The 20,055-nt window shown below is 43.2% G+C and overlaps 2 protein-coding genes and 1 long non-coding RNA gene across 3 annotated transcripts in view; 1 reads left to right on the top strand and 2 right to left on the bottom strand.

Moving 5' to 3' along the window:
• LOC114874947 (nuclear migration protein nudC) overlaps window positions 1–20,055 on the bottom strand; it is a 72,812-nt gene that overhangs the window by 12,219 nt on the left and 40,538 nt on the right. The gene's annotated exons all lie outside the window — the stretch shown is intronic.
• LOC114874948 overlaps window positions 7,169–20,055 on the top strand; it is a 52,021-nt gene continuing 39,134 nt past the window's right edge. Inside the window, exon 1 of the mRNA XM_046286317.1 lies at window positions 7,169–7,485. Within this exon, the coding sequence (XP_046142273.1) occupies window positions 7,480–7,485 (6 nt within the window). The 5' untranslated portion in view covers window positions 7,169–7,479. The remainder of the gene's footprint in view (window positions 7,486–20,055) is intronic.
• On the bottom strand, window positions 14,689–16,976 carry LOC114874951. Its single transcript, XR_003789163.2, has 3 exons — window positions 16,492–16,976; window positions 15,221–15,883; window positions 14,689–15,165 (listed from the first exon to the last, which is right to left on the bottom strand). It is a non-coding gene; the product is annotated as an uncharacterized LOC114874951 (long non-coding RNA).

Genomic DNA, 20,055 nt, shown 5'->3' with positions numbered 1-20,055 from the left:
ACTGGATACGCCGTGAAATATCACCGTTACGTACCAGCCGTCGTAATTAAATACATAATAATTCTACGTCGTTGGGAGAATCGTCGATTACCGCGTTTGCGTCACGGTAATTCCTCAGGTATGTGTACGGGGAATGCGCAGCGATCGATTCTGACGCTCCTGACTGTTCTGCCAGCCGGTTTATGCACCGTTAAGGTAAATGCAGACTCAACTGAATTAGACGCTTCCGTTTCATCTGAAAACTATTATTAGAAACGTTGCTCAAGTGGAATTACGTGTGCTCTGATCGCATCTCAACCGATCGAGCTCCATCATCATGATTACGTTTGTTTGTGTGCGAATAACGTTAAAATGGAAAGTAAGACATTTTTTTTTTTTTCAATTTTATTCACTTGTAATTAGAAGCTACTTTCAAGTGTCGAAGTTCATTTTAACTAGGCCGTTTAAATAGTCTATCATAGGAGCAAAAGGATAATCGAAGCGAGTTTCGCAAACATCGATACAATGAAACGTTTCTCAGGTCGATCAGCTACTTAAAAGCAATTTCATGTTATCTGAAAGATTCTATTCCTTCATAAGCACCTTATGAACGGCTGCTCACTTAACCATCTCGATTATTGCGCCAGAGTTGGAGACTACTTAGGTCTTCGCGCAACCACTATTGACATCGTAATCATTATTATCATTCCCATTACGTTTATGAGGTCTGTGCAGTACAGATACAATCAATGGATTCCAGTTATTACAAGCACAACTGGACGGTCGTTTGACAACTTTTTTTTAAAGAAAATCCGTCGCAAAACTGAGTTTGAAATGTATTACACAAGTAATTCACCCTCGAGCACTCTAATTTTTCAATAAAAATTCTTTGTATATTGAGAGAATAGATAATCTAAAGAAGTATTAACTTATTTCACGATGTAATTGCCACCTTCACGATGCGGTACGCTGAAAGATTTTTGGTAGAAATTGAACATCTCCTTGAACTCGTATACAGGCGTTGCGTGTTGCATTAAAAACATTTGCTTCGCGAATGGCGCAACAAAATTCGACGTAAATTGGGAAACAACGGTTCATCAGAAGAATTTCGCGTGATTAACGTCGGTAAAAATCGGTAATGTCTAAGATACGCAAAAAGCAAGTCGTTATTAAGGAGAAGTCAAGGAGCAAGAGAAATGGTTGTTGAAGAACGTGTTAGTGCATCAGCTGCGCTATTACCAGGTCGTAATGTTCATTCGTATTAATTTTCACGAAAACCTTAATATATTTTCGGGTAAACGGCTGACGAAACCTTTGAACCGATTAAAAACAGAAGGGCAATCGAGAATTAAACACTGGATATTGCCAGTCGGTTGAATTACAATCATCGATTCGGCTCGATGACCACCTTTCACGCACAAGTTGCTCAATCAGAATCGCCACAATTTTTTTATCCATCCGGAAACCACGCCATAAAGCAGGCTGAGTAATACTTGCGTTAGTTTCAAGAAGTCTACATCGAGAAAACCAGCTGAAAACAGACGGACATGCTCTAATTAAGAATTTTAATAGACAACTAGGTTCTTGTCATTCGTTAAAACGATCATCAAAAACAGAACGCAACAAATTTTGCTTATGGTCTGAGGTCAAACTTGGTATACACGAGTTTCTCACCTCGACAGACATTTCGCTTAATTTTGCAACGCATGAATCACAGATGCTATCTCTCACGAAAAGATTGCAGTACCGTGAAGACTCTTACTGAAAGATTTAGAACGGCGACTCGAACGCGACTTTCTAAGCTTCGTTACTTTACAAAGTAATAATCTAAGTTTTATGTGTGGTACTAATTAAACGGTTTTGAAATTAAACGAGTAGTTTTTGCCGTTACGGACTTCTGCGCCCGACTGTATTCCTAAGAGTGAAGAATCCAATAAAAAAAAAAAAAAAAGGAAAAAAAGGATATAAATAAGCAAAAGTAGCAACTAGCGAAGAGAGCCGGATTCGCATGTCCGGTCATTAACTTCTAAGGATCATTAACGCCTCCGGAGGAGGATAGACGAGCGTCGAGAAGAAAAGTGACGTATAATACGATACAGGCTCGACTAGTTAACGAAGAGCACTGTTATTGGGAAAGCAGGCAACGTTGATCCGGCTTCGTTCGTACGTGTTATCGTGTTCTCTCCTTCTTTGCGGCGACTAGAACTCGACGAGGATGCGGTGACACCGTGTCGTCGGTGTCAAGGATTACGAAGGATGAGCATCAGCCTATGGCGAGATTTATTGGGTTATTTGCGTATATGTTACAAGGCTACTGGCGTCAAGTGACATCGGTGAATCCTGGACTGCTAGCTCGTTTGTCCGTCTTCCGTCACGATCGTTGCGTCTACGCATTTGAACGTCTTCAATAGAGTGACAACTATAGAAACTATGGACTATTAAATTAAACTTTGAATTGGTATAATTTTCCAACGAACGGTATTGACATTGAACGCGATGACGTTTGATCGACACCTTTTGATCCGTGATTTCGAGACCCTGCTGCATGAAATGTAATCTGATGTTGTAATAAATTCATAGAAATATGAATTTAAGAGAAGGTATCTTCAATTAAAATACCTTAGTACAAAGTGTCAGGAGGTAAAGGTTACGGGAAAGACGATAGAACTTACTTGAGCAACACTTTGTGCGTCGAGGACATTGAACTTTCCATAACATGATTTCCATAGCTGACTTCTGAGTTATTTAAGACCGACTATATTTCCGTTAGCCTCGTAGCCTCAAACACAAAACGTACGTTTGAAAAAAGAATAAATGTACAAGCATCGACGCGTTGATAATTAGATATACTTATCGCAATTATTCTTGTCGAATTTCGAAATAAAGTCGCGTAACTCGCAATTAATAATCATTCGAATGAATTACTATAAAGAACGGTAAAAGAAGTGAACTATAATCGAATGAAATATAAAATCATGCCAAAATCCAAGGATTCCAACTCTTAACTTCTGAACAATCTCGTTTATTAACAATACGACAAGTCCTTTAATTTAACAATAATGTCCCACGAGGAGGCACGGTTCGTTGCAAAACCGGCAGTTATTGTGACGAAATTAAGCATCGAATGCACGGTCTAATTGCACGATAATTACCAGGGTAACCTTGTTCTGTCGCGATGTCCTTCCTATTCCTCTTTTCGCAACCGGCCGTGTAACCCTGGTAGAAATTTCCGAAGGGGTTCCGTCGTCTAAAGGACTTCCTCCTGCTGCAAACCGCTTGTTCTAGTTCTCTATTTCGGGTGATTAACGCTGGTAATGTGTCTTCTAGAAACACGAAAACGCTATTAAAGGTAAAATCGTTCGAACCTGGTGACCCCGTTTTCATGGCTAGCATCACGGATTCGTTTCGTAATTGACAAAGCAATTCGAAATTGCAAACGGTTTCACTTTGGTCCTTCTTTCTGCGTAGCGATCGACGCATAATAAGGTTGATAAGAGAGACAACGAATTTGCATTATAATAGCGCGACTAAGAGGTTCTGCTGACTTTTATTAATTTCTTTCCTATCGCTTTTTGTCAAAGGTTTCTCCGTGAAATCATCAAGTGATTATTTCAAGGGTGCTACTGTTTTCTGGGAAGTATGAAAACCGGTGAAACGTCGAATTACGTGTTTGACGGCGCGTAGAGCCGCCCGTGCACGCGTTCCGTAATTACGTGGCAATTACCAGGACGACCCCGGGGACGGATGACCTTACCGGGAATGCTCCTTTAAATTCCTGCATTTCGCAATTGGCGGATGCTCGCAGCACGCGTGCCCGTCCACGTACTAGGCAGAACCAGTCGTTTTTGACGCGTACGGCTCCGTATTTCAACCGCGTGTACCAAGAGCGACAGAGTTCGGCATCAATCGAAATAGAAAGAGAGAAAGAGAAAAACAGAGAGGCCTCCCGGTTGTTCGAGCCCGGTTGAACGCGAGACGCATACGGAAAATGTAAGTCCAATGTCACGACGATTCACTACCGCCCCCGCACCTCCCGGGAAATAGTTCTTTTATCCGTCGCTTTGGCGGCCACGCGATGGAAAAAAAGATTACGTAATGCCAGGCCTAAATACCAATCAATAATCAATAGAAGAATAGACAGTTCCTGTCGCCTGAGTCTGTTTTCGAATCCTGAAACCTCTGAATAGATCAAAGGTTTGTTTAAAATATTTATTGGATAATTAAGAACTGAAACATTCTTCTACTAAACGAGTGCAGTGAGAAGCATTCGCGTTTAAATGCGGATCGTACATTCTCGATCACATGAATCACTTCGCGATGAAAATGTACACGAAGATCGATAGTGAGGTGTCGATTGTACGAACGTGGACTGGAATTTTAAACGAGAAAAATTGAACGATCGTGTCGGTTCTAACGATGAATCAAACGAACGGGTGGGGGATGGTACCGAGGTTGACGGTAAGAGATTTTCTGGAAGCGATTAGATTGTAATTGGCTTGTTTGCTCGAGCGCTTCGCTACTCGGATGGAAAATTAAACAATCTGATTTTAATTTGTACTTGAGAGATAATCGTCTCGAAACGAAATGTTTAAGAGGGGAAGAGGAATGTTGTATCGGTACGTAGGGATCGTGAATAAATCGCGGGTAACGGGCGTGTTTCGCGGTAAGTTACGAGCGTGAAACGGGGTGTCGAGTCTCGGGGATAATTTGCATCAGGAGAAACGTACACCTGCGGCGTATCGAGCGGAATCTGGCCGCGGCGCGTCTCGCTGAAACTGGACCATCGCGAGATCTCTCGAGTGGCGCCAAAATTGCAAAACACGCTGAAACCCGGATTGATTTCGAGAGAATCAATGTCAAAACTTCGATGTATTATATAATTTAGCGTGTAATAAAATTTCAAATTCATCCAGTCGTTCGGATGTTAATTCAAAGAGATTAGGTTGAGGTTGAATAGATGCAAGTGCTTATTCCTTGGAACAAAGGTACAAGAAATAATTATGTAAATATGTATCTTGTAAATTCCCATGTAGAGAGATATTATTTTCGAAAATGACAGGCATCCGTTCAAGTAAACTAATGACATATATTTTCCTAGTTACGTCAATTGCAACTGTGTTCTCCGGTTAATTCAGTTAACTCGTCTTTGAGACTTTAAATAGAAACAGTTTTGATGCTGTAAGACAAATGTATTCTCGTCGAGGGCAGAAACGTGGAATTTTCAAGGAATCGGCCGCTCTTATTCTTTTCGAAGAGCAATTTTACGGGATAAAAAAGCTGGTCGCCAATCAAGCGAAGTCATAACCCGAAGCACTAGACGGCAAAAAGCCAGCCATCCAAGCTGAATCGCGTGAAGACGTAATTGGTAAGAGAGCAACGTTTTATGAGGTTGCTATCAAAAGGGCTTTTACGACGTGTTCCGACTAGAACAGTGGATCGAGCGACCCTGACCGAAATTTTGTTGAGAAACCCGAAGGGAAAGAACTTCCAGGTAAACAATTCCGTGTTGCTTTCCATGGAATGCCCCATGATTCTCTAGAAATCAGCTCATCACGAGGTAGAAATGATCTTATATCTCTCATTACTGAATGAGAACTGTCTTTTCTATGCAATCTAACAATTAACTGATTCACACTGTGACATAATTTCAAGCAAAAAGCGACACTTCCTCCTTGACGTCGTTCCGAGAATTTTCTCAAAGCTATTTCATTAAGTTTACTATGCGCAAATCAGTTCGATTTGCAATGGAAATGAGGTGTACCTCGATGTCAATTGGACAGCAACACTCTTTTGTTGTTACTCATGATTCTCGCGCGCTAGAAACAATTGCCCAACCTTCTCGATCTTGCAAAACTATCATGCAGGTAATTGTTCGAGGAACAGAGAGTAAACAATCAAGTGTCTTCGCGTTGCGTGTTCCGTTGTATTATACGTGTAGCAAAAAAATTTTCTGTGATTTAATACCTAATTGGTGAAAGAAACGAGGCGAACTTTGACTAACTAGAATTATTTGTTCATCACTGAACATACGATACCATACGCGATTCTCGTGTCACTGACAAAAGGGCGGACGCATCCTCGACTCGCCTAGACTGACAAAACAATCCTTTTGCTCGACCCTGACCCAAATGCTCGCCTGTCGTTCGCGTGCATCGGACAGGACGAGGTTTCTATCTGTCTCGATCGCAAACATCGACTTCTCTTCTTCCGCAGGAAATCGTCTCAACACTCGTTTTTTCCTCGATTCTGCACGGTGAATGCAGATAAACGTCTGCGGTTTCGCTGAATCTTTGTTCACACGGGAATTTGGTCAAGGAGATTTTGATCAGGTGAGAATCGTTCGTTCCAGTAGCGAAAATTAGACCAACCCCCTTAACATTTTCTATCATTTTTTACCAATCGATGTTCCCTATGAGATGTATAATCATCAAAGTGGTAATCTTACCAGATAACAAGCACCCTTCTTCGTTTTTACTTAAAAGAAGGAAAAAAAAACCAGAGAAGAAGAAAGGTTCCCCAATAAACCCAGATATCCTCTACCGACAAACACCGCCTCCCACGAGTTGCGTTGCATCAAGAAGGGGGCCAAGAAACGCATCTTCTCTTGCTTGGGCCACATCCATGACCCAGATAGCAGGCAGGCGTTTTCTTTCTCGTTGTCGAAAACAAGCGGGCTACGGAAGGATCGTTTCTCCCTGGGAAAGCAGCTGGTCTCCTTATCAGAGCTCGTATTTCGTCGCAGTGACTTTTCGCGCGTCGCATCCGATCGGATCGCATCGGATCGGTTCAGATGGGCGCGCACGAGCACGCTACTGGGACAAGGTTGCCAGGGGTCCATAACTATCGCCCGCTGACACACAAGAATGCGCGCTTCTTACCCGGTGCTGGCCGGATTCACTTGGTCGACGATCTTCCTCTCTTTCGTTGGTCCTCTTCGTTCCTCGTTGGGTCCTCGCCGAATCCCCTACCAGCTCGAGGGTTCGGGCATCTCCCTCTCTTCGAAAAGAATCGCAGGGGGGCCCCGAGTTGGGCCTGATCCCCTCTTCGTGACCCCGCTTCGCTCCTCTCGTCCCCGACTGCCCCCTCTGGTCACCATCGGGACGCACCTCCGCTGGATCGCGACGCCGTTTCGATCTTTGAATACCCTCGCGTCGTCAACGCGATGACCAGTCTTCGAATTACGGGCGAATCCCGCATACGTGCGCGCAATTGAGCGGCTTGGATCGGTCAGCTGCTCCTTTCGACTCGTGGTCCCATCTTTTCCTTTCTGTTCTTCATCGACGTCGCAAACACCACGCGATTCGAGATAGTCTCGTTACGTAACGGGGCTGTTTTCTGGCTTTTCGGTGGACTACGAGGAAAGAGAGTGGATCGTCCTGTTCGTGGGACCCTCCTCCTTTGGCGATCGCTGTCACGCGACTGAGGATCGAGGGTCGTTCGTGCCACTGCACTGGGCTGATTTCATTCGAAGGAACTCGCTTGGAAGCTGCTCTGATTGACATGTCGGTGAGTAATCTTTCGTTTTTTTTCCTTTTGTGTTATAGCGATCACAGTGTTCGAATTTAAGAATTTTGCAAAATTCTTTTGTAAGGTCGAAGACTACTGCAAAATTTTCATTCAGGGCTCCAGTACTCAGGATTTTTAATTAAATATAAATCTACAAGAAAAGTATCGAGAAAGAAAAGAATCATTGGTAAAATAAGATGATTGTTGTAAGAAACAGTGTCGACATCTGTTAAGTGAAATTCTAGAAGGTAAAAGTTGAATAAGTTGATACGCGTGTACCTCCAGCTAAACGTACATCGAGCTAGGTCAATCACTCGTCGATGTGACGTCGCGTTACGTGCGTCCGTGACACCTGGTCGGAAACAATGCGAGTCACGTAACGTCACAGCGTTGATTGACATTGCCGTTGATTCGTTACGTGGCATCGGTTTTCCTCAAACAATTGGGTCGTGCTAAATCAGGGACGAATGATCTTCCAAAGAAAACAGGGCAATGACACCGTACGCCGCTTCTCCCTCGTACAACCACAAATTTCCTAATATAAATTTCCAAACTTACAAATATAATTAAATCAATAATTTTTCCTTTAAAATCGCAAGAGTCAAAGATTCTAAAAAAGTACGATTCCATCGAAGTGTTACAATGAAATGTCATGTCATCAACCCGGTTTGTTTTGGTTACGACGTGTCACGTTATTATTACAAGATGTTGCCCTGATTCTTGTCCTTGCGTTAAACAGTGAACGCTGAGAAAGTCCGCGACAAATTGCGTTCCGGTTTAGAAGAGTTAAGCAACCGTGACAACGTAACACTCGCAACGTGTCCGAACAAAAAGCACGGTACAAACATACTCAAATGGAAAGGGAAATTGTAAACGTGCAAGGATTCGCGTTCGAACACCTTTCCAGCAATTCGGTCCAATTAAAATCGAATTTGCAAAATTGTATGTTGACGAATTTCTCGATAAAAAGTGGGAAAATGAAAGAAATTGAATATCCAGCGGCGAAGGCTCGTAAATTATGGGCCGAATTGCAAAACGTTCGAATCTGAAATCGGTTGTCTAGAAGGATGAATCTTTCCCTTTCTTTTTCGTCGATTTCGTTCGACACGAATTCCGTGATTATCCTCGCAACCCGTTGCATAGCCAACGCGAAAGTCGGACCATTAACGCATCGTTTCACTAACTCTGCGCTACGTTTGGCATACGGCGGACCGTGGTTGTTGGTTGTTCGAGTTATCAGAAAACGATGTTGCCGCAACGAATGTGCAACAGCTGCACGATTGCGAACCGATCTCGAGTTAGCTGACGCTTCGAGGAGATAATTGAACGGCTATTACCGCTAAGGGAAACGTCGCAATCGCGTTCGTCATGGTTCGATTCATCGAGCAGCGGAACAAGTCAACAATGGGGCAGCCTGTAAACGCGAGAGGCTTCGACAGTATGCTCAAAAGAATATCAAAGCAGCCGTGACATATATTTCAGCGTTAAAGAAGCGTGCTACGCGTGATCGGTTCGAGCAAATTGTTGCTTTCTTTCTTTGAACCTTTTTCATTGTTTTAAGTAGAAAAGTGTAGAATCGAAACAGCTACAGCGCCTTAGAAAATTCGATGATTTATGAACAATGATATTATGATAAATAGTATTGATCATCAATCACGTCAATGGCACTGAACCTGTTAATTTTATTCAATCGTTTTTCCTCGCCTCTTTTTTTTCTAATTAATTCACTGAAATGGATATACGATAAACATCTAATGTTTCACTTTGTATGTGAAGCAAAAAAGATTGGAAATCTTTATTCCATGTAGACAGAATAAGTAGAAAACTGTGAGTTGGAAATTGAAAGCATTCCAAACGGTTGAGCGCGAAACCGATCGGCGTGTACGTAATGCTGCATATTATGCGTAACCTTCTCCCGACTTCGGATAAGTCAATTCACTTTCGGAAGTGGCTTGCATTATGAAAGTGACTGTGGAAAAGTCGCGTGCACGCTTCGTTGACTCTGCTAACTACCACAGCTTCGTTCAGCCGTTCCAGTTCGCCGTGGGATATCGGTGTTGAAAAATCGAACGTACACTTTTTCGAAAATTGTGCAAAACACAGAGTTCTCCTTGAAATAAACATACAAATTGAATACTACAAATTTTCCACCTATAATGCAACCTTTGCCTACGAATTTATCGAAAATCGTGAGGAACACGAGGACAAAACAAAAGAACAAAATGAAATTCAACCCTTTGTGTTCTTAATAAAAATCTATGACCAACGTCTAAGTTTCCTGCTAAAATTTCTCGCAAGTCGAAATTGTGCTCAACTTTCCCAAGTTTTTCTTCTATTCTCATCCTCTGAGTCAACACTCGAGCAGCTCTTTGATTTCCCAAACAGAAAGCTGTTAGATACGTAAATCAAAGGCATTAATTCAGCTGTGTGCGCCGACCAGAGGAGTTGCAATGGAAATGGAATTCAGCCTTGGCATCAGTGGGCACCCTTCCATTTTCAGACCAGTCGAACCACTGTCGCAACGAGCTGGTTCGCCTGTACCTCCCGTTCCTCAGGTTTACCCCGTTCTGTATTCTAATCACTTTCCTTGAACAGAGAAATAATAATAACACGATGCTTGTACGGTTCGTTAGAGCGATTTATCACCGTGACGTTGGGTCCCACGTCGGAAGAGGAAAGAGCCAACGAACCGCAGCTCGAACCGCTAAGAAGAAAAAATAAAGATCTGCCTCTCGAGGAAGCTCCAGAGAAAATTACAATCCTTCTCTTCCTATCTTATTCCCAACGAACGGGTTAATGAAAACTCGATCCCGCATAACGAACTCGAACAAGATCGCCATGGGTATGTCAGCGAATTATGCGCACGTGATGCAAATCGGTGGCAGCGTTTCAAAGGCGGTGACTATCGCTGCGATTTTTTATCTGTCCGCAGTACCGCGTGATCTACATATTCAAATTCCTTCTACAGCAATGACACGGATCGTATTACAACACCGTTCCATGCATTCCCATGTACGATTTAAAAAGTCAGCAGGGTCGATGAGAAGGATAGATGGTTCGATATCTAAGAAACTTGCGGCTCGAACGGAGGAACGAAGAATCCATCTGACTCGTGTCTGATCGAGTATCTGGGGTAGAGATTCTGGGCACTCGGTGATTCGTAAATGATAGACATTAAGAAACATGTTCTAAACAAGATAAGTGCATACAAGTGCATACGGTACTTGTTACACAGCCTCATGAATGTTTGTACTTGAAAGTTACACCGATTCTCATTCATCAAAATCGATAGAAGAGTTAACTACGGTTTTATTATACTTCGCGTTTCCCAAAAAATCTTTGGAAAAAGGAACACGTAACATAGTAGCTAACACCGAGTTCTATTAAGTAACAGTTGCATAACATCAAACCACAGAATGATAAAATATGGAACAAATTGGCAATCTCCTAATACAAAAGGGAAAGACGAAATACGTTCATTGGCACTTTGTATAGATACAAAAAACAGAGTCTGTTTTCTGCTGGTAAAACGATTAAGCACGAGGTTCGAGAGAAAATGAGAGATTGAGCAAACGTATGAACGAGACAAATTAAAACGTAGTTGGGCAGGATTAAAATGTAGGCGTGCAGCGTTTTCGAGTCGGTTTTTAATGGCTTGTCTCGGGCTTCGGTCTTAATGTGACTTCGATGTTTCCACGATATGCACGCTCCACAAAAGCGACTTTTCGTGCGCGTTCAGCCCACTTCCAGATCCGATAGTTGCATAACGTGGTAAAACGCATTTATAAGAGGGCATCGATACAAGACGTCGCTCGTTTTCAAAACCATCCGGCTTCTCAATTTTTCGCGTGGCGCTGCACGACTGACAAATTGATCAGCGTTAAGTTATTTCTTAATCCTCTCGCGATCGATGACATAATCTCGTGGCAACGAGAAAAAGTGGGAGCCTTTGGCACATCGTTTCGCGATCTTCCCAACTGTTGACGTATTTTCGTGGCGCAAGGCGAGCATTAAACCCAGCCTTATCGACGAATCATTACGTTCTGGCTAAAAGCTTTCAATTTTTCGAGCCGATAGTTTTCGGAGCAATTTGTAACTGGACATGAAGAAATCGAAGCACTTCGTCACGTATAATGCTATTTATAATTAATAGTAGCTGGGTCTCAATTGCCACTTTTCATTGGGATTCAAAGGTTAAAATTCTGAATGTAACGGTGCGTCCTAGGCACATTAATTACCTGCCAGTCAGACAACAATTAAGTTACACAAATTACGCAACATTCAATTTTAGCACGCTTCTGATCGAACGACGGACAAAAACCTTCTTATTCTTCTGGGATCGCGAGAGAGAAAAAAGGAATAAAAGTTAGCCAGCAAAAATGAAACGCTGACAGGCGAAGCGTGCGCGAGGAATATTTTTTTCGAAGAAACGAAGAGAAGAGAAGAAGAGTAGAGACCGCCACCGAGACGTATCTTACGAAAGTGGTATAACAAACGAGGCGATAATTAATCATAACCGCGGGTCGGTACGAGTAACCAGCTCGAAAATCTTGCATTTACGCGGTTCTGCCCTCTGTTGATCATCGTTTTATCGCATTCCCGCGCGAAAGAGCGCCGGGAGCCGTTTCAAACTGCGCTTATTCCGAGCGATCCGGTGTTGAGCAACCGCATTATGCCGCGCACCGCATAAATACCCGTGTTACTTCTTAATGAGGCAATAAAGTCACTTAATCATTAGAGGTATCGATGCAACCCGCGCGTTCACCTTCGCGTAGTCGCATGCGATTTATTCGACCAGCAGATCGGTCCCGAATTTTTCGCCGTTCGTGGCTTCGAGCTTCTGTCCGCTCGTGAGACTCGTACGAATTCAAGCGCATAATAAAAAGTCACGAGCCCAGTTGCTCGCCCACGACACACGCTTGTTTATTTGGCAAGATGCCACGACCAGATTGCCCCAGCCGCAACTTGCATTTGCCGGCTCTTAATGTCGGTCACCACTTTCGGAGCCTGTTTTATCCTCTCGAACACGCTCGACATCGATTAGAATCCGCTGAATGAAGCAATCGATCAGCTAACAATTCGTCGGATAAAATGAAAAAGAGAAGCGATCGAAGATACGCTAAGATGGCAAAACGTGAGAAGTAGGAAGTGTCCGAGTACGAACGTGGGCGGTCACGTTTCCGGCACAAAGAGAGCACTCATTATGGAGAAGAGCAAAGTGGACTTAAAAAGCGTGCGGTAATCGAGGCTGAAGGCAGCTGCTGCGAGTCGCCAACGGGAATTCGCAGAGGCGAAATGAATCGCGTTAAAGCAAATGTTTCCACGAGATTTATCGAGCGATTAGCCGAGCGCCGCACCGTAATTGGCGAAGAAAAAGCAGTCTCGCTGTACACCGCTCGGAAAAACTGGCCGGCTCACCGCAGACTCGCGTGGGTGGCCACGATTATCATTATTCGTTCAGAGAAACAGGTGGGAGGTCGAAGAATCGGGTATCACCGAGAAATTAGCACAGCTTTGCCTTGTTTTTTTTTTTGTAACCAAGGAAAGTTTCGATCTCGGATAAACAACGAGACTTCTTTTTAAAATTAATATCTCGCTAAATTTGACGCGTTTCATCAACAGCATTGCCGTTTATTCAAATCGGCCAGCAAGAAGAGAAAAAAACTGATTTTTGCAACGAAGTGAACGTTCAAAATACAAAAGCGTATCTCACGAAATCTCGTCGATTGCCTCATCTGCCTGTCTCATTTTTCCGTTTCACCTGTCCGTCAAGCGGCCGCTCGAGGGTCGCGATAGATAGCGAGATCTCGTAAAAATACGAACGGTAAGATAACGCCGTCGTAAACGCGAAAAAGTACACGAGTGTTAACAGGGTTTACGAGTTCGTTCGTCACGCGAATTGGTGATTTCGAAGCGCGTGAAAATCCCGCCTGGATGTCGCTTGTCTCGTACGTTCGACCGGCTATCGTAAAGATTCCTGATTACGTAAAAGAGCAATTACGCGGCTTGGAGGGGGATTAGGTCGCGCGCCGAGCGCATAAACGAGTCGAAATGCAAATCGAGGATGGTAATAAGCGAGATTCCCGTGGAACAAAGTGTAACACGCCGCGTACAGAGCAATTAATGACGACTGGTTCAGTTATCTACCACGGCTGGATGAACTGTTGCTCCACCATGGAAACTGGAATTTCGCAAGGCTTACACAGACTGAGAGAGAAAGAAAACAGATGCTGATGATATCTTCTACCGGTTTGTCTTCGCTGATTCGATTCGCGAAATAATGTGTTGCTGTTTGCACGAGGATCTCGAATGTTTCTAATACCACTTCTGTGCCTTGTTTGTTTTTTTATCGTTACCAACTGCACTACGACTTTATTTTACTTTCCAAATGAATTACACAAAGGAATAGGAGGCTCGTAAATAATAGAGCAGTCAGTGGAGGTACGGGTACTTAGCATGATTGCTGTGTTACTTTGTAAGTTGATAATTTGCAGTACGATGTTCTGCGGCGAGGAGAGTCGATAAATGTATGTAACAAACGTTGTTTAATAGCTGCTTTTCGAAACTGCATTTCGCAAGCACCCATAGGAATTCATATACCACGAACAAAGTGCATCATTTCACGTAGGGGTATTCAAAAATGTTGACAGATCCTGACGAGCGATGTATTTGGAACGAGCCAAACTTTCATTTGGAAATTTTAATTGAATAAAAATTTTTAACTTTCTTCTCGCCCACACGTGAAATTCATTCGTCTTCGAACTCAAACATTCCTCGATCGTCGCGACGCCTCGCTTCAGATGTACCGCGAGTTTTGAATACAACGCATTGTGTTGTCAACGCGTTTAGGAACGCAGTACAACGCTCAAGAGTCATTATGATCCCAGTTGAGAAGACAGGAGGAGGATACTTTCTTCGACTATTCTGTCCTACCCATGTTGTTTAGCCAGCTATTCGAGTCGGTACCTCCCATGAAGCACCTTTGCCAACTCGAAAGGGCAGTCACGATGAAGAAAGTATCGCATTCATTGCTGGCAAACGTTCGACTATTCTCTTCGGTTGCTTTCAATTCGACGAATTTGAACAAACAACAGGAGAAAGATTTCTGATGACTTTGGAGAAAGTTTCGAGACGATAGAAACCCAGGTTGTTTACAGTCACTTCCTCTATTCCATGCAAGATACGCTTTTTGAGACAAGTGTGTTTATTTATAATATCTTGTGTACATAATAGTATTCTGTTTCGAAATTATTTAAATAAATGACCTTGTTGTTTGCTTTTAAATAATAGATTCTGATTTTTTTCGAACTGAAATACATACTGTCAGAAAGACTAAATGATTCGAACAAAAAGTTTGGTTGAAAAAAAATGCAATTGCATTTAAAAGATAAATTAATCGACGATTCATTTTTTGCTGACACACGGTCGAAATCTCAATCATCAGCACTTCAAAAAAACACTCTGAAGCGTCACTTTCAAATATAACCATGAATTAATCAGTCTAAGCTTCCACTTGTCCACGCCACGAGCCACTGATTTGCAATCTTTCACTCGACAACTTTTTTTTTCTGTTACCATCAGACCTTGCCATTCGAAACATTCGAACTTCTTATCATTTGTAAACACTGCAGTTTACTTCATTAAGATTAACATGAATCTGGAGGATTTTATCTGAAATCACTTATAAAGCGAGATATCAAACAATTACAGCAATTTCAAGGCGCGAGTTCATTACCTTCGCTGCTTGTAGAAGCGTTGTTGCAAACAGATAACGCCGCTATCTATCGCGATCCTCGTAACCTTTCGTCGCGGTTCCAGTTAAGTGGGATGCTCAAAGCATTACTGTGAATCGTGGTCGCGCGGCAATGAGCGGCCACCGAGGAGCCTCGGATGTTATGCAACCAGCTGCGAGCACGAGCTCGCCTCGAGTAAGGTCTACGACCAAGGTACGTAATCCCGGGATGGGCAACAACGAAGCCTTCGACGGTATGCCACCGCGTCGCGTCGTCCCGTCTCTCGACTCGGCCTCGGACCCTCGTCGAGCCTCCTTCCTCTCGCTGTTCCTCGATTTCCTCGCCGACGAATCCCGCGATTTTCCATACGCACCGTGTCAATCGCAAAAGTCGTTGACAGCCTATGCAACGCTTTCTTAAATAAACTCCTTGCTCGATTTCTATTGTTCAAGAATGAAGACGTTCTGAGTGGATTTCCTTCAGCCTCGGGGATAACGTAACGGGCCAAGAACGTCGTGTTTGCGTGTCGACACAATGCAAATGGCACGTAGGAAAAAGCCCGGTCCACGGTCGCGTTCAAAATTATACAAATCGTGTATTTATTACGTCAGAGCTGGAATGTGGCTGGAGGCGCGAACGAACGTGGGCGTCCCGACGAAAATTCCCTGAAACCATGATTAATCTTTGCTCGACGACCCGCAATCATTTCGCATTCAACCGCTATGTTTATTTCGGTTTACTTAAAATTATCGGAATCACTAAATAATCATATCTCTGTCAGATGTTTCTGTTTAACAATGAACATTAAGCTCGAGTTAAATGAATTTACGCGAATTGGTCGAGTCACGGTGAGAAGAACAAGACCGTAAATCCGTGGTTTATCGAAACCGACTAGGAAGTAGTGGACAGGCGTGAAGATTAAACGGTGTTCAATTTTATGGTACAACGACACGCGAGGACACCATTATAATTCGAAGCCATAAGGATGACGCAGCAAAGAGACACGTTTTCCTCGCAATAAATAAAAATCAAGTCGTTCGGAACGATACATATCCCGTTCGATTGGCAGGCGTTAAAAGCTGTTTAAGTGCAAAACACGATAAATGAACAAGAGATATCCAACAATCTCCCGATCCAGCCATGATTTTAATAATTCCAACGCGAGGCTCGACCGGACCAGCCATCCAGGCGTTTAATCGAGGTCTGAATTGTACTTTACCCGTGAAACAAAACGATATTGCAAGCAAAGACTCCAGTTATCGCGATAATTTACCGTCCGGTTAACGCTGTTGACGTTGATGGTCTCCGTTTAAAGAAGCAGCCACTGGCTTCACGATCCCTTGGACGATGTTTGCTCGAGTTTCAACCGCATAAATCCTCGTTTAATTAGCCTCGTGGCGCAAAATGGATCGCGATAGAATCGTACATGATAGCCAGAAGTCGGGAACGAGATGGTGGGTGAAGCAGCCGGAGGAACGTTTCGCCCTGTATGGGTCACTTTCTTGCGATTAACCTCGTTTCGAGGTGGCGTCCTCGCCCTGAGGGCAACTGGCGAACGATTATTGTCGTCGGTCGAGCAATAAAGCCGGGTCGACTGTGTCGGTCGACTCGATTAACCAGCGAAACGACCTCTCGAATGGGACTTCTCTATTACCCGAGACACGATCCATTCGCGTCCCACGCGACGCCGTTTACGCGGAATGCACATTTGAAATGATAATCCGACGCGACGTTGCACGAAAACACTGGCGAACGTCATCCACGCCACGATGGAATCGCTTTAATTAGACTGCGGTACCGGGATCTGTTCGAACGGGATCGCTACGATTTTCTCTCCGTCTCTCGATCTCGAAGGCCGTTTTTGCAATATAAAAAGAACTCGTTGTTTTTGCCAGAGAGGATCAAGTTTTGTAGAAACATTTCAAATCGTGAACGTTTCATTTTATGGTACTTTTCCTTTTATCTTCGATAAGAAAGCTCGCAAATTTACGTTTTTCAATACCTTAGTCCTAATTATACGAATAATGTAAGAAATATGATTGTCATGAATCTCTCGCAAACGTGCTTCAAAGTGTTGCACCAATTACTGGAACTATCCATCAAAATGTTAACCTTGATTATGTGCAAGATAAAATGAGTATCCTTTTTTCATCGATCAATTTCCGTTAACGGCAGCAATTAGTCTCCTCTTAAAAGCAGATTTAAATACACGATCTCGCTAAATTTATTGTCACCGTTTGAAACCTGTAATTATGATTTAAATACGGCGATGATTAATAGCCAAACTGGAAATTCGTGACAAGGTCAATCAGACGTCAGGATTAAACTTCGGATCCTGTATAATATACCTGTATTCCATATCACCAGCAAGATCTCTGACAAAAATGAATTATATTATTTTCTTTGTGACGAATTCGATTCAGAATCTCGTGCAAACTTATCCACGAGACGGGGCCAGAATTAAAATCGTTTACACCGGTAAGAATCGCAAGTATTTGGGTTTCTTTGGATCGACGAGATGATTTTCGCGCGGACAGGTACCCGAAATACTTTGGCGAAGTTTCGAGAATGCGTGGAACGCGAGCGATCCAGATCGGGCCACAAGGCCGGCCATTATAGCTCGCTGATCGTTTATTACTTTTCCTGATCTTGTATTTTGAGATTAAGGCCGTGCAATGAATTATGGCTGCGTAAGCGGCGCATATAATTGATTTAAGGCAATGTCGAGCCGCCTCGATCCGTCCTTTCCGGCCGAACACGAAGATTGCAGGGAGGGAATGCACCGGGTGACGAGTCAATTAAACAACGCACGAAGGTGAACGCTAAGGAATCAATATCAGTGGGATAATTGAAACGCGGTAGTCACGGTGGACGCGTATTTAGTCACGGTAAAGGATTCAATTAAATAAAGAAGGACTACAACGAATCGTTCCATCTTAACGCGCTTATGATCCGGTGAAAAATGATCTTCGATTTACGATTCTATCAGTTTTTTTGATATATGGATTATCTTTACCATTGATTTACTCGATTCAATTAAACAGCGGCGGAGGATCTTTAAAAGACCACTTTGTACATGCCAGTACTTAATTGTTATTTATCAAATAAATATACATAGGGAAAGAAATATATTTTTTAATCAAAAGAAAATAAAATCGAACAGAAATGAACCTATTTAATTAAAAAGAGATCTTCGCAATTAATTCCACTTCAATCAAACTTTTTCCATAACAAAATCAAGTTCCAAAGAACCCATTCAAATTATCCGGAGAGTCATCAACAATCATGATCTTCCCCAAGCCCTTTCAGAAAAAAATGAAGTGATAAATAACCCAATGTAAAGATCGCAAGACCCACAGTGCAAACGGTGCTGCGCAGTCCGATCCAGTCATACAGAGACAACATCAAGCAACAGTCGACTCAGAACGCTATTTATAAAACTCAATTACGATTTTCCCCCCGTGGCGAACGCTGTCCAGCCTTCGACGATGCCTTTGTGCCTGGCACCTGTTGCACCAGTGCATCCGTTACCTGTTCTTGGTCTCGCTGACGCGTCTGGACCGAGAGGTGCGTTTACCTTCGTCCTCGAGAACAAGCTCGAAGAGGATCGGATCGGATCGGATCCTGGCTTCTCCTTTGTTTAGCTCGACCAACATGGACGCTCGATGGTACACGGATGCTCTCTCCTCTCCCTCTCGCCCTTTCACTAGGATCGCGTCACGGAGGGCGGGGTATACCGGGGCAAAAAAGCCTTGCCCTTGCACGCATTTGCAACCGCTAAAAATGCACATTCCGCGACCCGATCGGTGGGCAGTTTATAGGCGTCCGATGGGTCCGGCACGGTCTGTATGCCAAGGACCAACGGCACCGTGCTGAATTAATTAACGGGGGAGGAAGGAGAGCACGCGTCTTCGTGGTGAACGATCGTGGGCGATCTTACCTGTTGTTTTTCTTTTCTTATTCTGATTCTCTCCTCCTATGAGGGAGTCTCTTCGTTTCAAGGATACGCTGTTGACGAATCAGGAAACTGGTATAACTCGTGTAGCTTCATGGGAATGTTGGTCGACGAAGGGGTGTTTATAAGATAGAAGGATTTAGGTGAATGGCTAAAGCAAATTCAAGATATAAAAATATATATTTTGAAAGTAACTTGACTCGGGTTCGACGAACTGATTTCTTTCATAAAAATTCATATTTCTTCATTTTTGTCGAAGACGTCAATTATGGATTTTTATGTTTATTAAAAACTTCCAGCGACGTTATATAATTCTAACAATCTCAGCGGTGATGAAGACAGATGCAGATGCCTTGAAAGATATACAAAGCACAGTTCCGTGTTTATTGTCTCATTGAGCAAACGAAACGACACCGGGACGTAGGCGTAAGAAAAATGATCTGAAGAAATAGAAGTGGTTCGCTCGGACAACAATTACAGCGAAACTCGACTCGATTCCTCCGCTGTTTTCTTATGAATCTTACGTCAGACACCTCTCTCGCGGTTTTCCTGTCGTTTTTCCTCGAGAAACACCGTAATTTCCGCGCGTTGTGCACCGATTCAACAGGATTAATAATAGTCCATCGAAACCGCAACAACCTTCGAGAATGGTGTACAATACGATCACGATATTTGCGACGTTTGTAAAGACAGCTTGCCTTCATTTGATCCTTTGTAATGCAATGAAGACTGATTGCATCCTTAAGCGGTTAATCACAAACGAGACTAAAGGGAAATCTTTTATTTTACAAGAAGACTAACGTCGACATTAATCGAACATCCATGACACGGTCCATTAAGTTACAGTTCGCGACAATGGCGATTTTCACCGGCTATTCAATA

This window comes from Osmia bicornis, chromosome 6 (assembly GCF_907164935.1).
Source record: "Osmia bicornis bicornis chromosome 6, iOsmBic2.1, whole genome shotgun sequence".
NCBI classification, from domain to species: domain Eukaryota; kingdom Metazoa; phylum Arthropoda; class Insecta; order Hymenoptera; family Megachilidae; genus Osmia; species Osmia bicornis.
The sequence above is the reverse complement of the archived record's forward strand: the minus strand, read 5'-3'. Positions and strand labels throughout refer to the sequence as shown.